At 38.6% G+C, this 20975-nt stretch overlaps 1 protein-coding gene across 16 annotated transcripts in view; it reads right to left on the bottom strand.

Moving 5' to 3' along the window:
- Positions 1-20975, bottom strand: part of TRIM37 (tripartite motif containing 37) — a 151244-nt gene that overhangs the window by 30763 nt on the left and 99506 nt on the right. For 10 of the 16 annotated variants that reach the window (XM_086360614.1, XM_086360616.1, XM_086360619.1 and 7 more), the window contains 2 exons: positions 17452-17643; positions 8433-8738 (listed from right to left, as the gene is read on the bottom strand). In XM_086360614.1, coding sequence (XP_086216740.1) covers positions 8433-8738; positions 17452-17643 — 498 coding nt within the window. The remainder of the gene's footprint in view (positions 1-8432; positions 8739-17451; positions 17644-20975) is intronic. The other 6 variants (XM_086360621.1, XM_086360625.1, XM_086360620.1 and 3 more) reach the window with 1 other exon arrangement.

The raw sequence follows: 20975 nt of genomic DNA, 5'->3' as shown, positions 1-20975 counted from the left end.
TCCAATGGCGCCCCCAAGCAATCCTTGATCACTTGGGCAATATAACTGATAAATCTGAAGGGAGAGGCACCCAATCTGCATGCTCTCAGAACGATGCAGAACCCAACCTCTTGCCTCAATTCACTGAGATTCTCCTCCCAACACCCACATTTTTCCCTTTAAAAACACTGTCACAGCTGAGCACATGCCTTGGGCTTGGGCTTTGGACACAAGTCTACCAATTCCTCAAACTGCTGGCTTTCCTGATTAAAGCCATCTTTTCTTTCTACTGACATTTGCTTCTCAAATTATTGGCTTTTAAGCAGTGAGCAGCCAAACCTAAGTTCAATAATAAGAGGAATGATAAAAATGTCCTAGACTTGGATAATGGTGAATGTCACAAAACCCTGTAATAAAAAACTGATGAACTGTACATTTTGGGGGGGGAAAAAAACATGCTGTGAGAAAAAATTATGACCAATTTCTTCACTGCAAAGTAAACATGTACTACTGGTTAAGGAAAGAAAATGAAGAGATGCATTAACAGAAGTGAAGGCAGAAATTAACATAATAAAAGGACAGACACCACTCTTATGGCAGAAAGCGAAGAGGAACTAAAGAGCCTCTTGCTGAAAGTCAAAGAGGAGAGTGAAAAAGTTGGCTTAAAACTCAACATTCAGATCACTAAGATCATGGCATCTGATCTCATCACTTCCTGGCAAGTAGGTGGGGAAACAACGGAAACAGTGACAGACTTTATTTTCCTGGGCTCCAAAATCACTGCAGATGGTGACTGCAGCCATGAAATTAAAAGACATTTGCTCCTTGGAACAAAGTTATGACCAACCTAGAGAGCATATTAAAAAGCAGAGACATTACTTTGCCGACTAAGGTCCGTCTAGTCACAGTAATGGGGTTTTTCCAGAAGTCATGTCTGGACCTGAGAGTTGGATCATAAAGAAGGCTGAGTGCCAAAAAATTGATGCTTTTGATCTGTGGTGTTGGAGAAGACTCTTGAGAGTCCCTCGGACTGCAAGGAGATCCAATCAGTCAATCCTAAAGGAAATCAATTCTGATATTCATTGGAAGGACTGATGCCAAAGCTGAAGCTCCAATACTTTGGCCACCTGATGCGAAGAACTGACTCACTGGAAAAGGCCCTGATGCTGGGAAAGATTGAAGGCAGGAGAAGAAGGGGATGAGAGAGGACGAAATGGTTAGATGGCATCACCAACTCAATGGATATGAGTTTGAGCAAGCTCCGGGAGATGGTGAAGGACAGGGAAGCCTGGCATTCTACAGTCCATGGGGTCACAAAGACTCAGACACGATTGACTGACTGAGCAACAACAGTAAGATGAAATAAATCTGAGAATTAGGTCTCTAAAGAGATGAATAAAATGGACAAGCTTCTAGCAAGTCAAGGGAAAAAAATAAGAAAACACAAATAAGCAATGATATAACAAAAAGTTAACATCCCATATGCAGAGGGAGTTTTTAAAATTTAAAGGAACAGAGTAAATGACTTTATGCCAATACATTTATCTAATAAAATGAATTTGCTAGGAAAATTAATTATGAAAATTGATATAAGAAGCAAAAGAAATATGAGGACACCAGTAAACACACAGAAATGAAAAAGGCTGTTAAAAGTTTTATTCCCCGAAGAATTACTCAATAGTTTTATAGATGAATTTCATTACACTTTTAACAAACAGATGTCATGTTAAAATAATTTCTCAGCATAGAAAAGAACAAAGGCTTCTGAATTTATTCTATGAGATTGGCATAAAATCACAACTAAAATACGTTAATGAAAGAATAATGAAAGTATAGCTCTATTTTACTTATTTACTACATATTCAAGAATCCTAAGAATTAGCTGGGACTTCCTGGTGGTCCAGTGGTTAAGATTCCACATTTCCACTGCAGGGAGCACAGGTTTGATCCCTGGTTGAAGAACTAAGATCCCACATGTGCAAGAACGAGGGCATAACTTCATAGTCATTCCTCCTTATCAGTAATTCAGCATCCAAAGACTCAACCAACTGTGGATTTACTGAAAGTAATCTGTGGATAGGAGGACCATACAGTGCAAACCCATGCTGCTCAGAGTCAACCGTGTACTAAAAGATTACAAACCACAACCAAGTAGACAGACTCATTCTAGAATTCCAGGAATGGTCAGTATTAAATGACATCATTCTCTGTGTTCACAAAGTAAAAGGGCAAAATATGATTATTTTGACAGATGACAACAAGCATTTGATATCATTCTATACAACCTCTTGACTTAGAAAAACTCTTAGTAAGTAGTGTTGACAGAAAAAAAAAGTACAACCTAAAAGTTGAGAATTATGTTTTATTTGGCGGAGTTTCTGAGGACTTCTGAGGGACTACTCTGAAGTCAAGGGAGGAAAAATATAAGGGTTTTTGCAACAAACATCAGGTAACTGGAACATCAAAAGATAACAGTTAATTAAAAAAACACAAGATATCGCAAGTTAATGAATTCAGCACTTTTCTACATATGGGAAGATGCAAGAGTCTGAGCTCACTGAAATCATTCCTTTAATATGCACTTCAGCAATCTAAGGGCTTCCTGATAGCTCAGTTGGTAAAGAATCCACCTGCAATGCAGGAGACCCTGGTTCGATTCCTGGGTCAGGAAGATCCACTGGAGAAGGGATAGGCTACCCACTCCAGTATTCTGGCCTGAAGAATTCCATGGACTGTATAGTCCATGGGGTTGCAAAGAGTCGGACACAGCTGAGCAACTTTCACTTTCACTTCACTCAGCAAGCTAGGGCCAGTATCCTGTTCTTTCTCATCAACAGTTCCTTTAAGACTCTCCCATTCTGAGTTCCCTCAGGAAGGTGTAGTGGCTTGAAGGCTGTAACAGCCTTTGGTTTACTGCTATGGCACACATTTTTCATTCACAATAGGAAAAGAAGTACTGGGTGAAATGGTGGAAGTCACAGGTTCTAAGGTTCAAATTCTTGGCTCTGCACTTAGCACTGTGAAACTCCAGGAACCTTTAATGCCCTGTGCCTCAGTTTCTTTTTCTGTAAGGTGGGGATAAAATTAACTTGCCTCACAGAGTTATTGTTGGGATTAAATGAGTTAATACATGTGACTTAGACTACTTAGAATAGTATCCGTTAAATAATAAACACTTCGTAAATGTTAACCATTACTGCGGTTAGGAAAAGGGTATCTTTTTCAACTCTATAAAAACTACCTTTTGAAACATATAGCAAAATTTGAACTTAATGAGATAAAAAACTAAGGAATTCTTAAATAGAGTTTAAAACATTACAAAAATTCTGTAACTGCTATTAGTTAACATCATTCCAAGATCCCAGCCTAGACAATACAATATGAAAAGTAAATAAGCAGGAAAGGAGTGGATAAGCTATGACTTTTGCTGATGATATGACTATATACTTAGGAAATTCAATATAATTGACTAAAAAACTTAGACTTTAAAAAACTCACTAAGTGGGCTAAACACAAAATAAACATATAAAAACCAACAGTCTTCCTATAACCAATAACCAACAGTTAGAAAATATTATGGAAGGAAAAAGAGATCCTATCACAATAGCAACCTAAATTACAATGTATCTAGAAACTAATATTAACAAGACATACACAGAACTTATATGAGGAAAACTAAAACTCTGAAGAAATATATGTGTGTAGAGAAGGCAATGGCACCCCACTCCAGTACTCTTGCCTGGAAAATCCCATGGACGGAGGAGCCTGGTGGGCTGCAGTCCATGGGGTCACTAGGAGTCGGACACGACTGAGCGACTTCACTTTCACTTTTGACTTTCATGCATTGGAGAAGGAAATGGCAACCCACTCCAGTGTTCTTGCCTGGAGAATCCCAGGGACGGGGGAGCCTGGTGGGCTGTCGTCTATGGGGTTGCACAGAGTCGGACACGACTGAAGCAACGCAGCAGCAGCAGCAACAGAAAATTACTGTTAGTCGCTCAGTTGTATCCGACTCTGTTACCCCATGGACTGTAACCCACCAGGCTCCTCTGAAAAACAGAATTCTCCAGGGAAGAATACTGGAGTGGGTAGTCATTCCTTTCTCCAAGGGATCTTCCCGACCCATGGATCAAACCCAGGTCTCCTGCACTGTGGGTGGACGCTTTACCATCTGAACCACCAGGGATGGCTTGAATACATGGAAACACCACATTACTCAATTTGAATGCTTTGATACTTAAAAGATGTCAATTCCTCAAATTAAATGTTAATTAATGCATTAAATGTAACATAATTCCAGTCAAAATGTTTTTCTGGAAAAGTAAACATGTAAGAACCATCAAAGACATCTTGAAAACAAAATGAAGGCAAACATATCACGGCATTATAAACTATACAACTACAGTGGTTAAGAAAAAGGAATGTGGGTCTGGTAGACAACGGAACAAACATTTAGCTTAACAATACTAAACTGCTGTTTTGTAGGTTTTAAAAAAGTATCCCACTGGCAATTTCACCTGGTCCAACTGTATGAATGAATTTAAAAACAGAACTATGTAAGTATGAGAATTTGGTCTATAATATAAAAAATGAATTTCATTTTGCTGAACAGAAGAGACTCTTCAAAAAACATGTTTCATTTTGGTGGGTGGGTTGGGCAGGGTGGACACTGAATTTACACACTGTCATGGAAAACAAGTTACATATGGAATAATGAACTAAATGTAAAAAAGTTAAAAAATAAAAACAGAATCAAGAAAGTTAAGTGTTGTTTTAGAGCTGAAAAGGCCTTCAAATTAAAACATTAAACCCTCAAAGAATGAATACTATTAATAGATGTTGAAAATAAAGAATTTAAAACTTAATGTTTAGCAGAAAACAAAAACAAGTGACAACAAGGGAAGTATGTGAAGGAACATGTAACACAAGTTTTCTGCAGAAGTCCATCCAAAAAGCTTTACTTCTTTTGGTTTAAAATTGTCATTTCCTTGACAACTAGATAAGGTTGAGTATCTTTTAATATATTTATCGTCCTTTGGTATTGCTTCTTACCTTAATAACTTAATCATAACCTTTACTCATTTTTCGACTACATCATCACCTCTATTCAAAAGAATTCTATGTATTTGGCAATTACCCTGTCCTATTCATCTCTGCTATATTATTGCCATCAGTATCCAGCATTAATATATCTCATTTTAATAAACACACATATGGAAAGCTCAGAAGTAAAGCCTCACATACATGATTAACACAAGTATCCATCAAAACAAACGCACAGTGGAATATTATGCATTCATTCATAGAAGAGAAGAAAATGTTGACATACGCTAGAACATGGATGAACCTTGAGAAGCTTATGGTAAGTGAAATAATCCAACCACAAATAAAATAAGTTTCCACTTATATGAGGTACCCAGAGTAATCAAATTCATAGACGGCTACCAGGGGATCGAGAGAGAAAGAAGAGATAGCAATCGTTTAATAGGTATGGAGACAGTTTCTCAAGATAAAAAGAAAGTTCTGTGGGTGGATGTTGGCATTGGTAGCACAACAATATGCATGTAATATTCAATGCCATTGATAACTACACTTAGTGCTCGCTTCGGCAGCACATATACTAAAATTGGAACGATAACTACACTTAAAAAGGTTATTTTAATAAAATGTGGTAAAATTTATCATGATTAAAATAATGTTTTTTAATTAAACACAGAATTACAATATGAATCAGCAATCACACTCTAGGTAAATACCCTCCAAAAAAATGAAAGCAGATACCTGAACAGATGCTGCACATACATTTTCATATCTGCATTATTCATAATAGCCAAAAAGTGGGAAAAATCCGTATGTCCATCAAGAGATGAATGGATAAACATACTATAGCATACATATACATAAAAGGGAGTATTACTCAGCCTTAAAAAGAAATGAAATTCTGACACTTGCTACAATATGAAGACTGAAGAAATTATGCTGAAGTGAAATAAGTCAGACACAAAAAGACAAATACTGTATGATTCCACTTATATGCGATATCTAGAATAATCAAGTTTATAGAAACAGAAAGTATAATAGTGGTTACCAGAGAGTATGGGAAACCGGGAATACCGAGTTACTACTCAAAGTATATAAAATTTTAGTTAGGGATGATGAAAAAGTTGAGATGAATGGTGGTTATAGTTGCACAACAGCATAAATGTATCTAATGCCACTGAATTATATAGCTAACAATAATTAAGTATATGAAAACCGTCAACAGAATAAATCCTAAAAGTATTTTCACATGAAAAAAAATTTTATTTTTAAAATTTTTATCTATGAAAGGATGGATGTTCCCTAAACTCATCGTGGTAATCACTTCTTGATGTATGTAAGCCAAATCACTATTCTATGCACCTTAAATTTATACAGTTCTGTAGGTTAATTACATCTCAATAAAACTAAAAGAAAAAAGGAGAGAAAAATGACAAAAATAAAGGAGTCTTTTTTTTCTCAAAAAAACAAAACAAAACAAGTTTGATAGTAAACTTTATGTTATTAATATATATATTTTACCACCAAAAAAATCCAGGTAAAAAAAGCAGATATGTTTAAGAAAAGGAAAACAAGACACAGATGTCAAACTCCTTCCTAATTCCACCACCCCTCCAGGAACCACCCAATTTATGTGACGCTTCTCGAAGGAGCCGAGCAGTCATGCTCTGGTTTCCCAACTCATTCACTTCTGCTATACCCCTCCATGGGAATGGTTCCAAAAAGGCACGTCCAACCTTCATCTTGATGCCTCTCAATGATAGACAACCACTCCACCTTTTTTGAGATGCATTAAAAAAAAATTTTTTTTGGGATTTCATTTCTTTTGTTATTCTCTACCTTATGATTGCTCTTTTCAATTTCCTTTGCTACCTTCCCTAACAGGCCTTTAAATGTTTAGGTGCCCAGAACCAAAACTTCTCTTTTCCATTTAAACTCCCTTCATACTTGATCCCTGGTTTTAAACAACATCTGACACTGCTGACTCCCAACTGTTTATATCCAGCTTTACCCTCATATACTTCAGATTTACGAAAGCATTCAACTGCCTGTGAGATATTTTACTGGATCTAGCAGACATCTCAAACCGAACATGTTCAAAAAATTCCTGCCATGATACCCCATGGCCCACCATCCCACACCTGCTTCTTCCTATTTAACTTGCATCTCAGTTAACGATACCACCAGTCACTAAGTTGCTTAGACCAAACACTTAAACATCATTCTTAGTTTTTCTCTTTTCCTAAACCCTTTCTTACCAGGTTTGTGGGAAAGAACTGAGCCCTCATGGTTTAAAATATCCACTGTATGTAACAGATGAACTTCTCTCCTGTGTATCTAGAGTAGCACGAGTTATATATCATCCTTGGGAGACTTAAAAAAAGATTGGAACCTCGGTAAAGAAAGGCTGCTAGACTATGAGCAAGTCCACCTACTCAGTGCAGAAACTCCAGAGTAAGTCAGAGTATTTCATACAAGCTATTGCTATAGGTTGCGAACTGGTCTCACAACTTCCACTCTCAATCCTTTTCAGACCCTCTCCACACAACAAAGCAATCTTTGTTTTAGAAGTATATCAGATCATAAACACCCCTCTGATTTTTATTGTCTAGAGACTTCCCCCCAAAATCAGAATAAAACTCGAACTGCTTACTGAGGTCTTATAAGACCCATGTGATCTAATAGAGAAGGAAACGGCAACCCACTCCAGTATTCTTGCCTGGGAAATCCCACAGAGGAGCCCGGCGGGCTACAGTCCATGGGGTCGCAAAGTGTCAAGGCACAACTAAGCAACTGCACCTGATCAAGATCCTGTCTCTCTGACGTTTTATCTCCTGTTACCCTCACTTCTGCTTAGTTCACCATGTTCAGCCAAACTGGCCTTCCTTCAGCCTTCAGCCATGTAGAGTGAATCCTGATAGTGACTTTGCATTTTCCGTTCTGTTTACCCTGAAGAATGCTTCCCCCAGACCTCCGCACGGCTCCCACTCCTCAACCTTCAGGTGTCAGTTCAACGCTTGCCTCTTGAGGGACTTTCTTTCACTTGCTCTCCCCACCCCACTCCTCTGCTGTGGAATTCACAGGACTTTTTATCTACAGAAATAATCTTTACCTGTCTACACATTTTAATGTCCAATTCCTATCACATGAGTAATGAATGCAGGATTCATGAGAGCAAAGATTTTGTCTTATTTGTTGCCCAATACAGAATAAGCAATCAAGAAATGTTAACTCTGTTATATAGCAGAAAATATACAAAGTCAGTTTTGGATGGAAGAAAAAGCTGTATGTATTTGTAGTCCTAAGTAACACTGAGGGAGATATTTAAATATTATTATTCTGAAAATAACCTCTCCCCAAGTTTCCCAAATGACACATGGAGAAATAAAACTAAGCGGATCTTTTTCACTTACAGTTTCGTATGTAACAACTGGCAACTGATGACTTTGCCAAGAGCTCCATTCCCAATTCCTGTAATCTGCTGGAGTTCTCGGTCCCACATGTGGCCAGGGCTGCCTGGTCAGCAGAAAGGAGGCTCGCTGCCATGTCTCCAGAAGCAGCACTGCTGCTCTTTATTTCTGAAAGTGTGTTCTTTATATCAGCTTTACATCGAACTTCAGCCATTTGAGTTTTGAGTCTTTTGAGCATCTTTAAATCAGAGGGAACCCGCCACATTGCCTGCTGCTTCCTTTGGTCTTTATCTTTTCGAGAATACGATGCTGCAGAGAGGAAGTAACAAGTCACATTAACATAGACCTTAACATTCATGAAGCCATTCTGTACTGTGCATATAGGCAAATTTGAGGTGCAAGTAACCTAAAGCTCTTTAGGTGGTACCAACAATAAAAGCATGCATTAAATTCAATTAATGAAAACAGATACAAGTATCATAACTCTATTGACACCTACAAAGTTAAAATCTGGGTCACGTTTAGTTGTTGTTCAGTCATTCAGTCTTGTCCAACTCTTTGCGACCCCATGGACTGCAGCACGCCAGGTCTCCCTGCCCATCACCAACTCCCAGAGTTTACTCAAACTCGTGTCCATCGAGTTGGTGATGCCATCCAACCATCTCATCCTCTGTCGCCCCCTTCTCCTCCCGCCTTCAATCTTTCCTAGTATCAGGATCTTTTCCAATGAGCCAGCTCTTCCAATCAGGTGGCCAAAGTATTGGAGCTTCAGCTTCAGCATCAGTCCTTCCAATGAATATTCAGGGTTGATTTCCTGTAGGATTGACTGGTTGGATCTCCTTGCAGTCCAAGAGAGTCTCAAGAGTCTTCTCCAACACCACAGCTCAAAAGCATCAATTCTTTGGCACTCAGCTTTCTTTATAGTCCAACTCTCACATTCATACATGACTACTGGAAAAACCATAGCTCTGACAACACATACCTTTGTTGGCAAAGTGATGTCTTTGCTTTCTAAATACGCTGTCTAGATTTGTCAAAGCTTTACTTCCAAGGAGTGTCTTTTAATTTCATGGCTGCAGTCACTGTCTGTACTGATTTTGAAGCCCAAGAAAATAAAATCTGTTTCTACTTTTTGCCTATCTATTTGCAATGAAGTGATGGAATCAGATGCCACGATCTTAGTTTTAAGCCAGCTTTTTCACTCTCTTCTATCATCCTCATCAAGAGGCTCTTTAGTTCCTCTTCACTTTCTGTCATTAGAGTGGTATCATCTGCATATCCATAGTTATTGGTATTTCCCCCAGCAATCTTGATTCCAGCTTGTGAGTCATCCAGTTTGGCAATGCACATGAGGTACTCTGCATATAAGTTAAATAAGCAGGGTGACAATATACACACTTGACATACTCTTTCCCAATTTGGAACCAGTCTGTTGTTCCATATCCAGATCTAACTGTTGCTTGCTGACCTGCATACAGGTTTCTCAGGAGGCAGGTAAGGTAACCTGGTATACCTATCTCCTGAAGAACTTTCCAGTTTGTTGTGATCCACACAGTGAAAGGCTTTAACCTACTCAATGAACCAGAAGTAGATGTTTTAGTGGAATTCTCTTGCTTTTTCTATGATTGAACAGATGCTGGCAATTTGATCTCTGGTTTCAGCCTGTACATCTGGAACTTCCTGGTTCACATACTGTTGAAGACTACCTTGAAGAATTTTGAGCACTACTGTGCTAGCAAGTGAAACGAGTGCAACTGTATGGTAGTTTGAGCATTCTTTGGCATTGCCTTTCTTTGGGATTGGAATGCAAACTGACCTTTTCCAGTCCTGTGGCCTCTGTTGAGTTTTCCAAATTTGCTGGCATATTGAGTGCAGCACTTTGTCAGCATCATCTTTTAGAATTTGAAATAGTTCAACTGGAATTCTATCACCTCCACTAGCTTTGTAGTAGTGCTTCCTAAGGCCAACTTGACTTCACATTCCAGGATGTCTGAAACTAGGTGAGTGACCACATCACCGTGGTTATCTGGGTCATTAAGGCCTTTTTTGTATAGATCTGTGTACTTACCATCTCCTCTTAATCTCTTCTGCTTCTCTTAGGTCCTTGCCATTTCTGTTCTTCATCTGTGTCCATCTTTGCGTAACATATTCCCTTGGGAGCTCTAATTTTCTTGAAGAGATCTGTAGTCTTTCCCATTCTATTGTTTTTCTCTATTTCTTCACATTATAATAACTCAAATCTGAATTATACATTTAACTCTAAATGTGCTTTCTTTTTTATATTTATTCACTTTTCTCAAATTTTCTATACTGAGCTTTTAGTATGTTCACAATTAAAAAAAAAAAAAAACAGAAAAAGCATAAACCTAGAAGCCAAACACTTAGTCAACTATGTTATACATAGTATATAAAATATACAGTCTAACTCATTTTAAAAAGGTGATTTACTGAACTGTTATCCAATGTGGATGCAGGTATTAAGTGCCATGCTGCCAAGTCGCTTCAATCGTGTCCGACTCTGTGCGACCCCATAGACGGCAGCCCACCAGGCTCCCCCATCCTTGGGATTCTCCAGGCAAGAACACTGGAGTGGGTTGCCATTTCCTTCTCCAATGCATGAAAGTGAAAGTGAAGTCACTCAGTCATGTCTGACTCTTCGAGACTCCATGGACTACAGCCCACCAGGCTCCTCCATCCATGGGATTTTCCAGGCAAGAGTACTGGAGTGGGGTGCCATTGCCTTCTCCATTAAGTGCAATGGAATATCATTGGAAAAAAAAAAAAATTACTTCCCTGTCAGTGAGTCTTTGCAGTCATTAATAATACTTTGTTTCTTCTAAGAGAAAGTAGTTGAAGTTGTTTTTAATTTCTTTTCCCCAACTCAAATATTAAAGAGAGAAATGAGCAAGGAAAAACACACAATTTCTATGCAAGAAAGAGAAAAGATTCTGGAAATCTAGGGATTCTGGAAATCAAAGAACATTATGACTGACTCAAAGCAAGAAGAAATCAAGTTCCTCACCCCCAAAAACACCCCTAAACTCCTTAAGAGGTACCCTAACTAGACAGAAGAACAAGTCCTTTCCTAGCAGGAATGACAGCTGACCCTGCTCACACACTGCAACAATCCATGCCGTAAGAGAGGGAAAAGGCAGACACCACGGTGTGTTCAACAGCCACTCCCTCACTTCCACCATGCCTGCAGAGCCCAGCCTGTGTTTAGGTGTTAGGCAGGCCAGCACTGCTGAGGGCAATGAGAGCTGTCCTTTGCTTGGCCCCAGAGGGTACGAGCCTACGACTGGTCTAAGCTTATTCCTCTTGGAGCATTTAGAGTGGGCACATGACTTAGAATTTCAGCCAAAGTTGGGGGGAGGGGAGAGAGAGCCTCCATTCTGACTGGGAGATTTTATTATGTTGGGGATACAGCTAAAAGTAGAGGAGCTTGAATTCAAACCAAGGAGTCTGCCTCCAGAGTCTTAATACTTTGCTCTCCAGCATCACAGGAATAGGTCTTTTACATCCCATCTTTTCTTTCCTGACAGTGACACACTCCTGTGCCTAAATGATGCCTGAAACTGTGGCAGTCATCTTAACGTCATGCCAGAAGAGGCAAGAAAACTGCAGGAAGACCATCCCTTGCCCTGCCTTTAAATACCTGATGCACGTGGAATCACTAACCTCCAGATGGAGTATGTATAACAAAGTGCCTTTATTCCTGTTAGTTAAGCCACGATTAGCATGATTTTGCTACTTGCAGCTGAAAGCATTCACAATAGACTATTAGGAGAGATTTTAGAAACCCAGGATTTGGTCTCAGATCAACCATTTAATTGCTGTAACTTTCTTTAAATCTTCCAGCTTCTGAGTCCATTTATTTATTTGTGAAATGAAGACAATAATATATATTGTAACAGGGCTGTCCTGAGGCTCAGGAGATCCAATGGCTATGAAAGCACTGCACAGCGTAGCTCACATTCAACCCCCTGTCCACCAAAGTATCACAGCAGTGTTTAAAACCCAAATCAGATGTTACATTCCTGCTTAGGATCACTGAGGAAATATGAGTAGAGCACACAGGCCCTGCATGATCTGATGCCACCTCCACTTCCGCGGCTTTCCCCTCTGCCTCTCGGTGGCTCAGTGCCCCTAGTCCTGCAGCTCCGCTCGGCAGCCATGCTCTGTCCTCACCCTTCTCACATGTTCTCTTCCCTCTGCTCTTGCTGCTAACTCAGACTTACCAGGTCTGATCGGAAATGTCTCCTTCTTCAAGCACCTAAACACACCAATTGCTCCCCTCCTTTCAAATCAGTTCTTACCTAATTTTGTAGAGCACACTATATTACAGTAAGGAAGACAGACAAGTAGAATGTGAATAACTTAGAGGCTGAGATTACATCTTAGTGATCTTTGCATTCTAGGCCATGCAGCCTATGGCACAAAATATTCAAAATGTTTTGCTAAATAAAATCTTTGTGGCTATCATGTCCCACCCTACATCTACCTGGACTTAAAGAAGAAAACCTGTATTAACCCACATGATTTAGTTTACTATTACTAGAAACTGACAAGAATTTTTAAAAGTAAGCCCAATCAAATGCTAAGCACTGGGCTAGGCAGGGCATACAAGAGTGAACAGGGCAAACACCCAGTCTTTGCCTTCACAAAGCTCACAGTCCAGCTGAGAAAAAATGAAAATCCATTCCAGTACTGTGTGGTAAGTGCCAAGACGGGAGAGTGTAAAAGTGCTATGGAATCTTGTACCACAGGAGCCTGACAAGGATACTCACCGCACTGAGGACGAGAAGCCTTTCTGAATCTGTCAAGTTATAAGGTTAAGAACTGAGAGTCTCATCTATAACACTCATTCGCCTCTTTCAAGAATGACAGTTATCCACAGCTCCTCCTTCAGACTTCAGTGTCCATTCCACCACCCCCCTTCTGGTAACCTAAGCTACTTCAGAGTGCTCTGTTGTTGTTGCTGTTGAGTTACTAAGTTGTGTCCGACTCTTTTGCGACCCCACGGACTGTAGAGTGCCAGGCTCCCTGTCCAAGGGATTTCCTAGGCCAAGAATACTGGAGTGGGCTACCATTTCCTCCTCCAGGGGATCTTCTCAATTCAGGGATCAAACTCGCCTCGTGTGTTGGTGGGTGGATTCTTTACCACTGAGCCATCTGGAAAGTCCTCTTTACCGTATTACAATTAGTTGCCAAGCCCCATAAACTCTACCTCCACAAGTATAACTCTTTGCTCTAAGTAAACTACTTCTCCACTGCCCAGGTTAATCTGTTCCCTAGAGGTTTAAAAGAATTTTTATAATGCCAAAAAATCCTGAAGATCTTACCCCAGCTCCACATGTTATAATGACTGAGAAAATACACAGAAACATATGAATCTGTCCTCTCATACTGGGAATGACAATAAACATCTACAACTGTATCCTGATTAAATTTTCCTTTCTGATAGTTTTCTTAACACTGCAAGCTTTCTAAAATATAGTTTGAATCAAACTATTCCTAAACTGAAACAATGGTTACCCACTGTTCACTATGAATAAATTCCTCGGGCAAGCCTTTCACAGAACAGATCCAACTTGCCTTTCTATCTACCACTGCGCGTACCTCAAAATCAGGTTCAGCCACACTATCTGTTGTTCATACCCTGATGCCCCTTATGATGTCCCTTTTATGAAACAGTGGTTAAGAACAAAAACCTAGAGTAAGCCTGATACGTGACAGGTGTTCACTATGAACAACTCCATGCCAACAAATTTGATAACCTAGATGTAACTCCTTGAAAGTCAATGTGCCAAACTCACAGAAGAAAAAACAGACTATATGAATAGGCCTGTATATATTAAAGAAATTCAGTCAGTAACAATACCTTTCTAAAACAGAAAGCATCTGGCCCAAATCAATCCACTGGTGAATTCTACCAAACATTTAAAGAAGAAATTATAAAATTCTCTACAGTCTCCACAAGAAGCAGAGGGAATACTTCTTTACTGAATCTATGAGGCCAGCATTATTCTAATATCAAAGTCAGACAGACATTACAAGAAAACTACAGACCAGTATCTCTGACGAACACAGATACCAATAACCCTCAACAAACTATTAGCAGACTGAATTAAACAATATATTTAAAAAACCATACATGACAACCAAGTGAGATTTATCCCAGGTATACAAGGCTTGTTCAATATTTGAAAATCATTTAATGTAATCTATTTACATCATATCAATAGATGCAAAAAAAAAAAAAAAAAAGCATTTCACAAAATCCAGCAACCATTCACAATAAAACCTCAGAATAGAGGGGAACTTTCTCAGCTTGATAAAAGAATATCTATGGAAAATTTACGGCTAGTATTATACTTTCTGGTGAGAAACTTAAACGCTTTCCCATCAAGATCAGGGACATCTTTTCACCACTCCTTTACAACTGCTACAGGAAGTTCTCGCTAATGCAATAAGACAAGAAACGGAAATGAAAATATACAGATCGAGAAGGAAAGAATACACAAAGAATACAAAATGAACACTAAAATTCAAGCAAGCATTTTAATAAAAGAAACCTGGATCTTTCTGTAACGTTAGCCTTAAATACCCTCTCACAGAAAGGTCATTTTTCACTTGGCTTCCATGACTCTCTTCTCTCTCCTCTCCAAAGCCTCTTCATCTGGCTCATCTTCCACACACGCAATAACAACAGATGTTCACCATAATTATGTTCCATGGCACCCCACTCCAGTACTCTTGCCTGGAAAATCCCATGGATGGAGGAGCCTGGTGGGCTGCAATCCATGGGGTTGTTAAGAGTCGGACATGACTGAGCGACTTCACTTTTCATTTTCATGCATTGGAGAAGGAAATGGCAACCCACTGCAGTGTTCTTGCCTGGAGAATCCCAGGGACGGGGGAGCTTGGTGGGCTGCCGTCTATGGGGTCACAAAGAGTCGGACACAACCAAAGGGACTTAGCAGCAGCCCTTTTAAAGGATTTCTTGAAACTCTTTCTCCTGAAATCTTCTACTCCCTTCGTTTTAATTACTTAGCATCACCTCTCGGCAGATAACTGCCTATATTTCAGTCTTAATTTTTAGCTATCTGCTGAGCATCTCTACTGTGATATCCCGCTGGTATGTCAAACTCAATAGCTTAAATCCAAACCTTGTTCTTCCTCTCTCTTTCATACCCCATCCCCCTTGTCATAGACTTTATCATTTTGATCTAAAACTCAATTCATTTCATTTATATTATCCATTTTAATAGAAAACTTTCAGAGAACAGAGATCTTATTCTGTTTATGTAGTTTACATTCTTTTCTCTGACACTGAATTTTTCAAAAACAATATTTTACTTGTCTATAAAATATGCTATTCCTTGGACAACTGTAATTTTTCAACCATAATTGTATTGTTGGGTATTTTCAAAGAACTCTGATTGTTTTCTCTTTGGAATATACTCCTAAAAATGAAGTTATAGGATTAAAGGATAGAGGTATTTTACATCTACTACAAAATTTTCCTTCAAAAAGGTTAAAACAATGTATACATCCACCTGGAGGTTCAGAACTTGTTTGCTTCACTAAGTCTTTGCAAACAACAATGGTTATAATTTAAGCAAAATCTTTGCTAATAAGTTTTTTTTTAAAGGGCATTTGTTGATCACAAGAACTATGTGTAATTTAAATTTTCTCTTTATAATTTTCTACATTTTAACTTTCTACAATAAAAATGCCTCAGAAAAAAATCATATACAATGTGATAAGTGCTGTTTTGTACCAGCATAATACAAAATGTACTTGAATGATAGAAAAAGGCAACTGTTTCTTAGCCTGATTGGAGACAGTCTTTCAAACTGAGGACCCAGGCTTTCAGGAAGTATACTTTAGGAACAAAGAGAACTAAATAATCCAAGTTCTGATCTATCTTCCACTAGAGTAGCTCTATTTCTGTTTTCTACACTGAGGCTCTGCCTTAAACTCTACTTGAAAAGTGAGTTCTGCTGCTATAAAGAAGCATCAAAATCACTGTTCTAAATCACGGATTTGATTTGTAAAGTACTACTTTTTTTTTTTAGGAAGGTAGGAAAAATGTTCAGTTTATTTTAGAAAGCTTTCCAACAAAAATGGTTTCAAAGTATGCCATTTAAAAGTAAATGTCTAGCACTTCCCTGGTGGCACAGTGGCTAGGAATCCGCCTGCCAATGCAGAGGACATGGGTTTAACTCCTGGTTTGGGAGGATTCCACGTGCTGTGGAGCAACTGAGCCCGTGTGCCACAGTACTGAGCCTGCTTGCTGCAACTACTGAAGCCTGTGTGCCTACAACCTGTGCACCGCAACTCGGGAGTAGCCTCCACTCTCTGCAACTAGAACGTGCCCCTGATGTCCACAACTAGAGAAAATCTGTGCACAGCAACAAAGATCCAAAACAACCAAGTTTTAAAAATAAAATTAACAGGTGTAAGTTTAAAAATGGGAAAACCTGTGTCTAAAGTTTAAAAAGTCCACATGTGACTATACTTGCAAATTTGTGTAAGTGTATATATCATATTACAGTAACACAAATGTAATTTCATTTAACAAATAATTTTTTTAAAAATACTGCTGCTAACTGGTATACATTTTTAGGCTACTGAACATCAAAGCATGAGTAAACCTTCTATTTCTTAACACACAGTCCCACTTAGACATCAAGGTACTCATGAGGCCTGCGAAACTTTAAGTCCATTCACAAAGAGGACAACTGTAATTCACATGGATCAAACTGCCCAGTAGTCACAATCTACAAGGCAAATCATATCAAAACCTTTTTACAGGCACTTTGACATTATTTTTGTACAAAATACCTTTGAACAATAACAAAAAACTGATTTAATTGATATATTTTTATAAAATACAACGAAAAATCAATTTGTGACAGAAACATACCATGTTCCAACACTTAAGATATCGGAATTTAAATTTAAGAATTCTTTTGGAGAAGCACAGAAAAAAGGAAAATTACTGTTCATATTTTACCTGTGGGCTGAAGTGAAGCAGGGGGCCGAGGCTGTAAGCCCCACAAATTTTCCATACTGCTCCGGTCCTTAAGGTCCAAGAGATGTATTAAAATTAAAGGATCGATGTCTAATAAACTACTGGTAGCAGCAGAGCACAAGTGTGCTCTTCTTGACATTCTGCTACTGGCACCCACATAGCCATGGTTACCACCTGCAAAAGAAAGAGATACAGAAAATGAAAGCTACGTGTAATTGGACAAATTCAACTATACTTAAAAGAAAAAAGTAAACTGGTTAATGTTGTTTGAATACTTATGGACCTATCTCTTAGGAGCTGGTGTTCATGATGAGACGCACAAAGAAACCGTATCGCCAGAGAAGTGTACAAAGAACAGTGAATGACCACTGGCCTCATTACTACTCAAAATTTAGGAGTTACCCACAACCCCATCCTGCGTGCATGCTCAGTCATGTCAGACTCTTCACGACTCCATGGACTATAGCCTGCCAGGAGCCTCTGTCCATGAACTTTTTCAGGCAAGAATACTGGATACTGGAGAAGGTTGCTATTTCCTCCTTCAGGGGAATCTTCCTGACCCAGGGATCAAACCCATGTCTCTTGCATCTCCTGCACTGGCAGGTGGATTCTTTACCACTATCGCCACCTGGGAAGCCCCATCCTAAACCCCAGAAATAAAAAGGCGAGAGCATGTACAATATACACAACTGGGGAATAAGGGTTAAGGAAAAGGACAATGTTTCTTACAACCCAGAGGTCTTGGATGAAAGTCAAGCCCCCTGGTGTAACAGATCCCAAGGATCTAGACACCAAAATGGAATCTGCAGGTCTAGGAACAGTAAAATACTCAGATCATGACCGTCTGGCAAGACATTTTTTCTAGTTTGATTAAATACTAAACTTACAATTTGAATATTTTAGACTTAACCTATTAATGCCTGATACATAATATGACATCTGAGAACACGGTCAATCTGTATTACCTATATTGAACTTAAAAAGCTCCTTAACCCAAGGAAATCATCTGACTTTTCTCCAGTGCCTAGTACAATGTCTAAGAAGTATTAGGTATGGAAATGTTGGTTAAAACTGACCTCCTTAAATAAAGTTATTTAAATATATTCTTAAGAAAAACACATTAAAAAATGTTACATGCAAAGTCTTAAAGTAGATAATATAAAAATAACATGAAGTAATCAGGTCCTGACTATTCATGAGGGTGTTTCTAAAGAGATGGAGATGGATGGGGGGCACTTAGGAGAAAAGTTTATTATTCAGAAGCTTCAGGCCAGTTATTTACTTACATGTTTTTCATCTATATTCACATCCTCACATCCTTACCTTCTACTTGTTTGTCCTTCCTCTTCTAAGGATTATCCCATTGCCAATTTCTCTTTCACCCTCTGTACACACCACTGCAACTCCTATTTTTTGTTTTTGCAACTTCTATTTTATAAGACAGAAAACTATTCCCTCTCCCCCTTGAAACTGTTCCTTAGCTCTTTTCCTTTACTAGGAAGTTCCCAAATCAGGCTGCATATAAGTCAGTTGGAGGAGTTTTTAAAATGATAGGTTCCTGGCCCTATTCTAGATGTCCTGAATGAGGATATTGGAGGGGGATCCAGGACTTTTTCAAAAAGCTACTCAGGTGGTTCTGATTATACAGTAAATAGGTTCATCCAGATTATGGTATCGATTGCCCAACTATCTGGTTCTTCAAAAACAAAAGTTGTTTCTCTCTCATGTTAAATGGACCTCCAAGTACAGAAATGAGTGTTAACAGTCTTCTGTTTTCTAACCACTCTTCCAGGTCACTCACTACTCTCACCAATGAGCAAAGCTCCTTTCTGTTGTGGTTCATGTCCTTTGGCTACTCCATCCCTCCCAGGTTCCCATCCTTCCACACAGTATCACATTTCATCCAAAGGCATCAGAGATTTTAGCATCTATTTCAGTTTCCCCCTCTAAGAGTTAATACTGCCATTAACCTGGGGAGTGTGTGGAGTCTGTCTCATACAGCCTAGTTGCATGAGCACATGCTCAATTGGTTCAGTCATGTCTGACTGTTTGCAACCCCATGAACTGTAGTCCACCAGGCTCCTCTGTCCAGGGGATTTTCCTAACCCAGGGATTGAACCCGCATTTCCAGCACCACAGGAGAATTCTTTACTGCTGAGCCACCAGGAAGTCCATAAAGCCTAGTGAATGATCACAAATTAATAGCACCCCAAGATTCCTCCAAGCCTCCTAAAATTGCTCACTTACCATCCTCCCCAAAGGTAACTTCCATCCAGAGTAAAACATCATAGATCAGTTTGCCTGTTTCTGAACCTTTTTTAAATGCAATGATACAGCTATATTCTTATATTCTGCTTCTTTGCTCAGTATTATATTCATGAGATTCATCTATATTGCTATATATAGCAGCTTATTCATTTTCATTATTTCTGTGCAGTGCTATAAAATATGAATATATACAACTACTTTATTTCTATTAGGAAAGAATTTGGGTTGCTTTTTGCTACTAGAAATAAAGCTACTGAACTTATAAGCAGAAAACTGTTCCTGAACTTCACATGGGGAAAAAAAACTCGTAAAAAAAGCAAATGGATGCTCTCTTCCTAAGCCAAGCCAGATTAAGCCTGCTAAAATGTCACACTCATCTATCTGAGCTCTTGATTTTACTACAGTGCTTGTATGTATTAGCAAAAATTTGAGGTCCTACACAGTCTAGACTCAAACTACCTTTCCAGTCTTCTATAGTTTTTGACTTTCTTTGTTAAAAATTACATTTACTTTTTTAAAATTAAAAATACAAGAAAACAAAATCACCTAAAAAAGAACAATACTGCTCTAAATTATCTTGTAAAACTCAACTGGCAAATACCAGCGCCCTTCTGTCGGAAGTGGAAAAGTCATAGGATGTGTATATTTAGCCTTAGCCTATACTGCCCAACAGTTTCTAAAGTAGAGTTATCATTTTCATTCCTACCAGCAAGCTATCAGAGTTTCCATCTCTCCACATGCTTTCAACATTTAGTACTGCCAGTTTAAAAAGTATTAGCCATTACAGTGGGTATTCAATGGTATCATAATGTGGATTTTATCTGGCATTCCCTGAAAAAGAATGAAGAAAAATGAAGAGTCTCAGAGACCTGTGAAACCCCACCAAGTGTACCAACATACACGTAATGGGAGTTAGAAAAAAGGAGAAAGAATATTATTCAAAGAAAAATGGGTAAAAATTCCCTACATATAATGAAAACTATTCATGTAAACATCCAAAAAACTCAAGAAACTTCATGTAGGATAAACAACAATAGCACCACAACTTGCATTTCTCTGACAAAAGCAGTATCTTTAAAAATGTGTACTGGTCATCTAGATAGACTCCTTTGTGAAGTGTCTATTCTTGTCTTTTGCCTATTTTTTTAAATTAAAGAGGCTGTCATCTTTTCCTTATTGATTTGTAGAAATTCTTTACATATAATGGGTGAATCTTGTAAATAATATTTTAATTAGTT

The sequence above is a fragment of the Bos grunniens genome, chromosome 19, assembly GCF_055505025.1.
Source record: "Bos grunniens cultivar Pamir isolate PY7600 chromosome 19, Bosgru_T2T1.0, whole genome shotgun sequence".
Classification (NCBI taxonomy): domain Eukaryota; kingdom Metazoa; phylum Chordata; class Mammalia; order Artiodactyla; family Bovidae; genus Bos; species Bos grunniens.
This window is presented reverse-complemented; position numbering and strand designations above follow the sequence as displayed.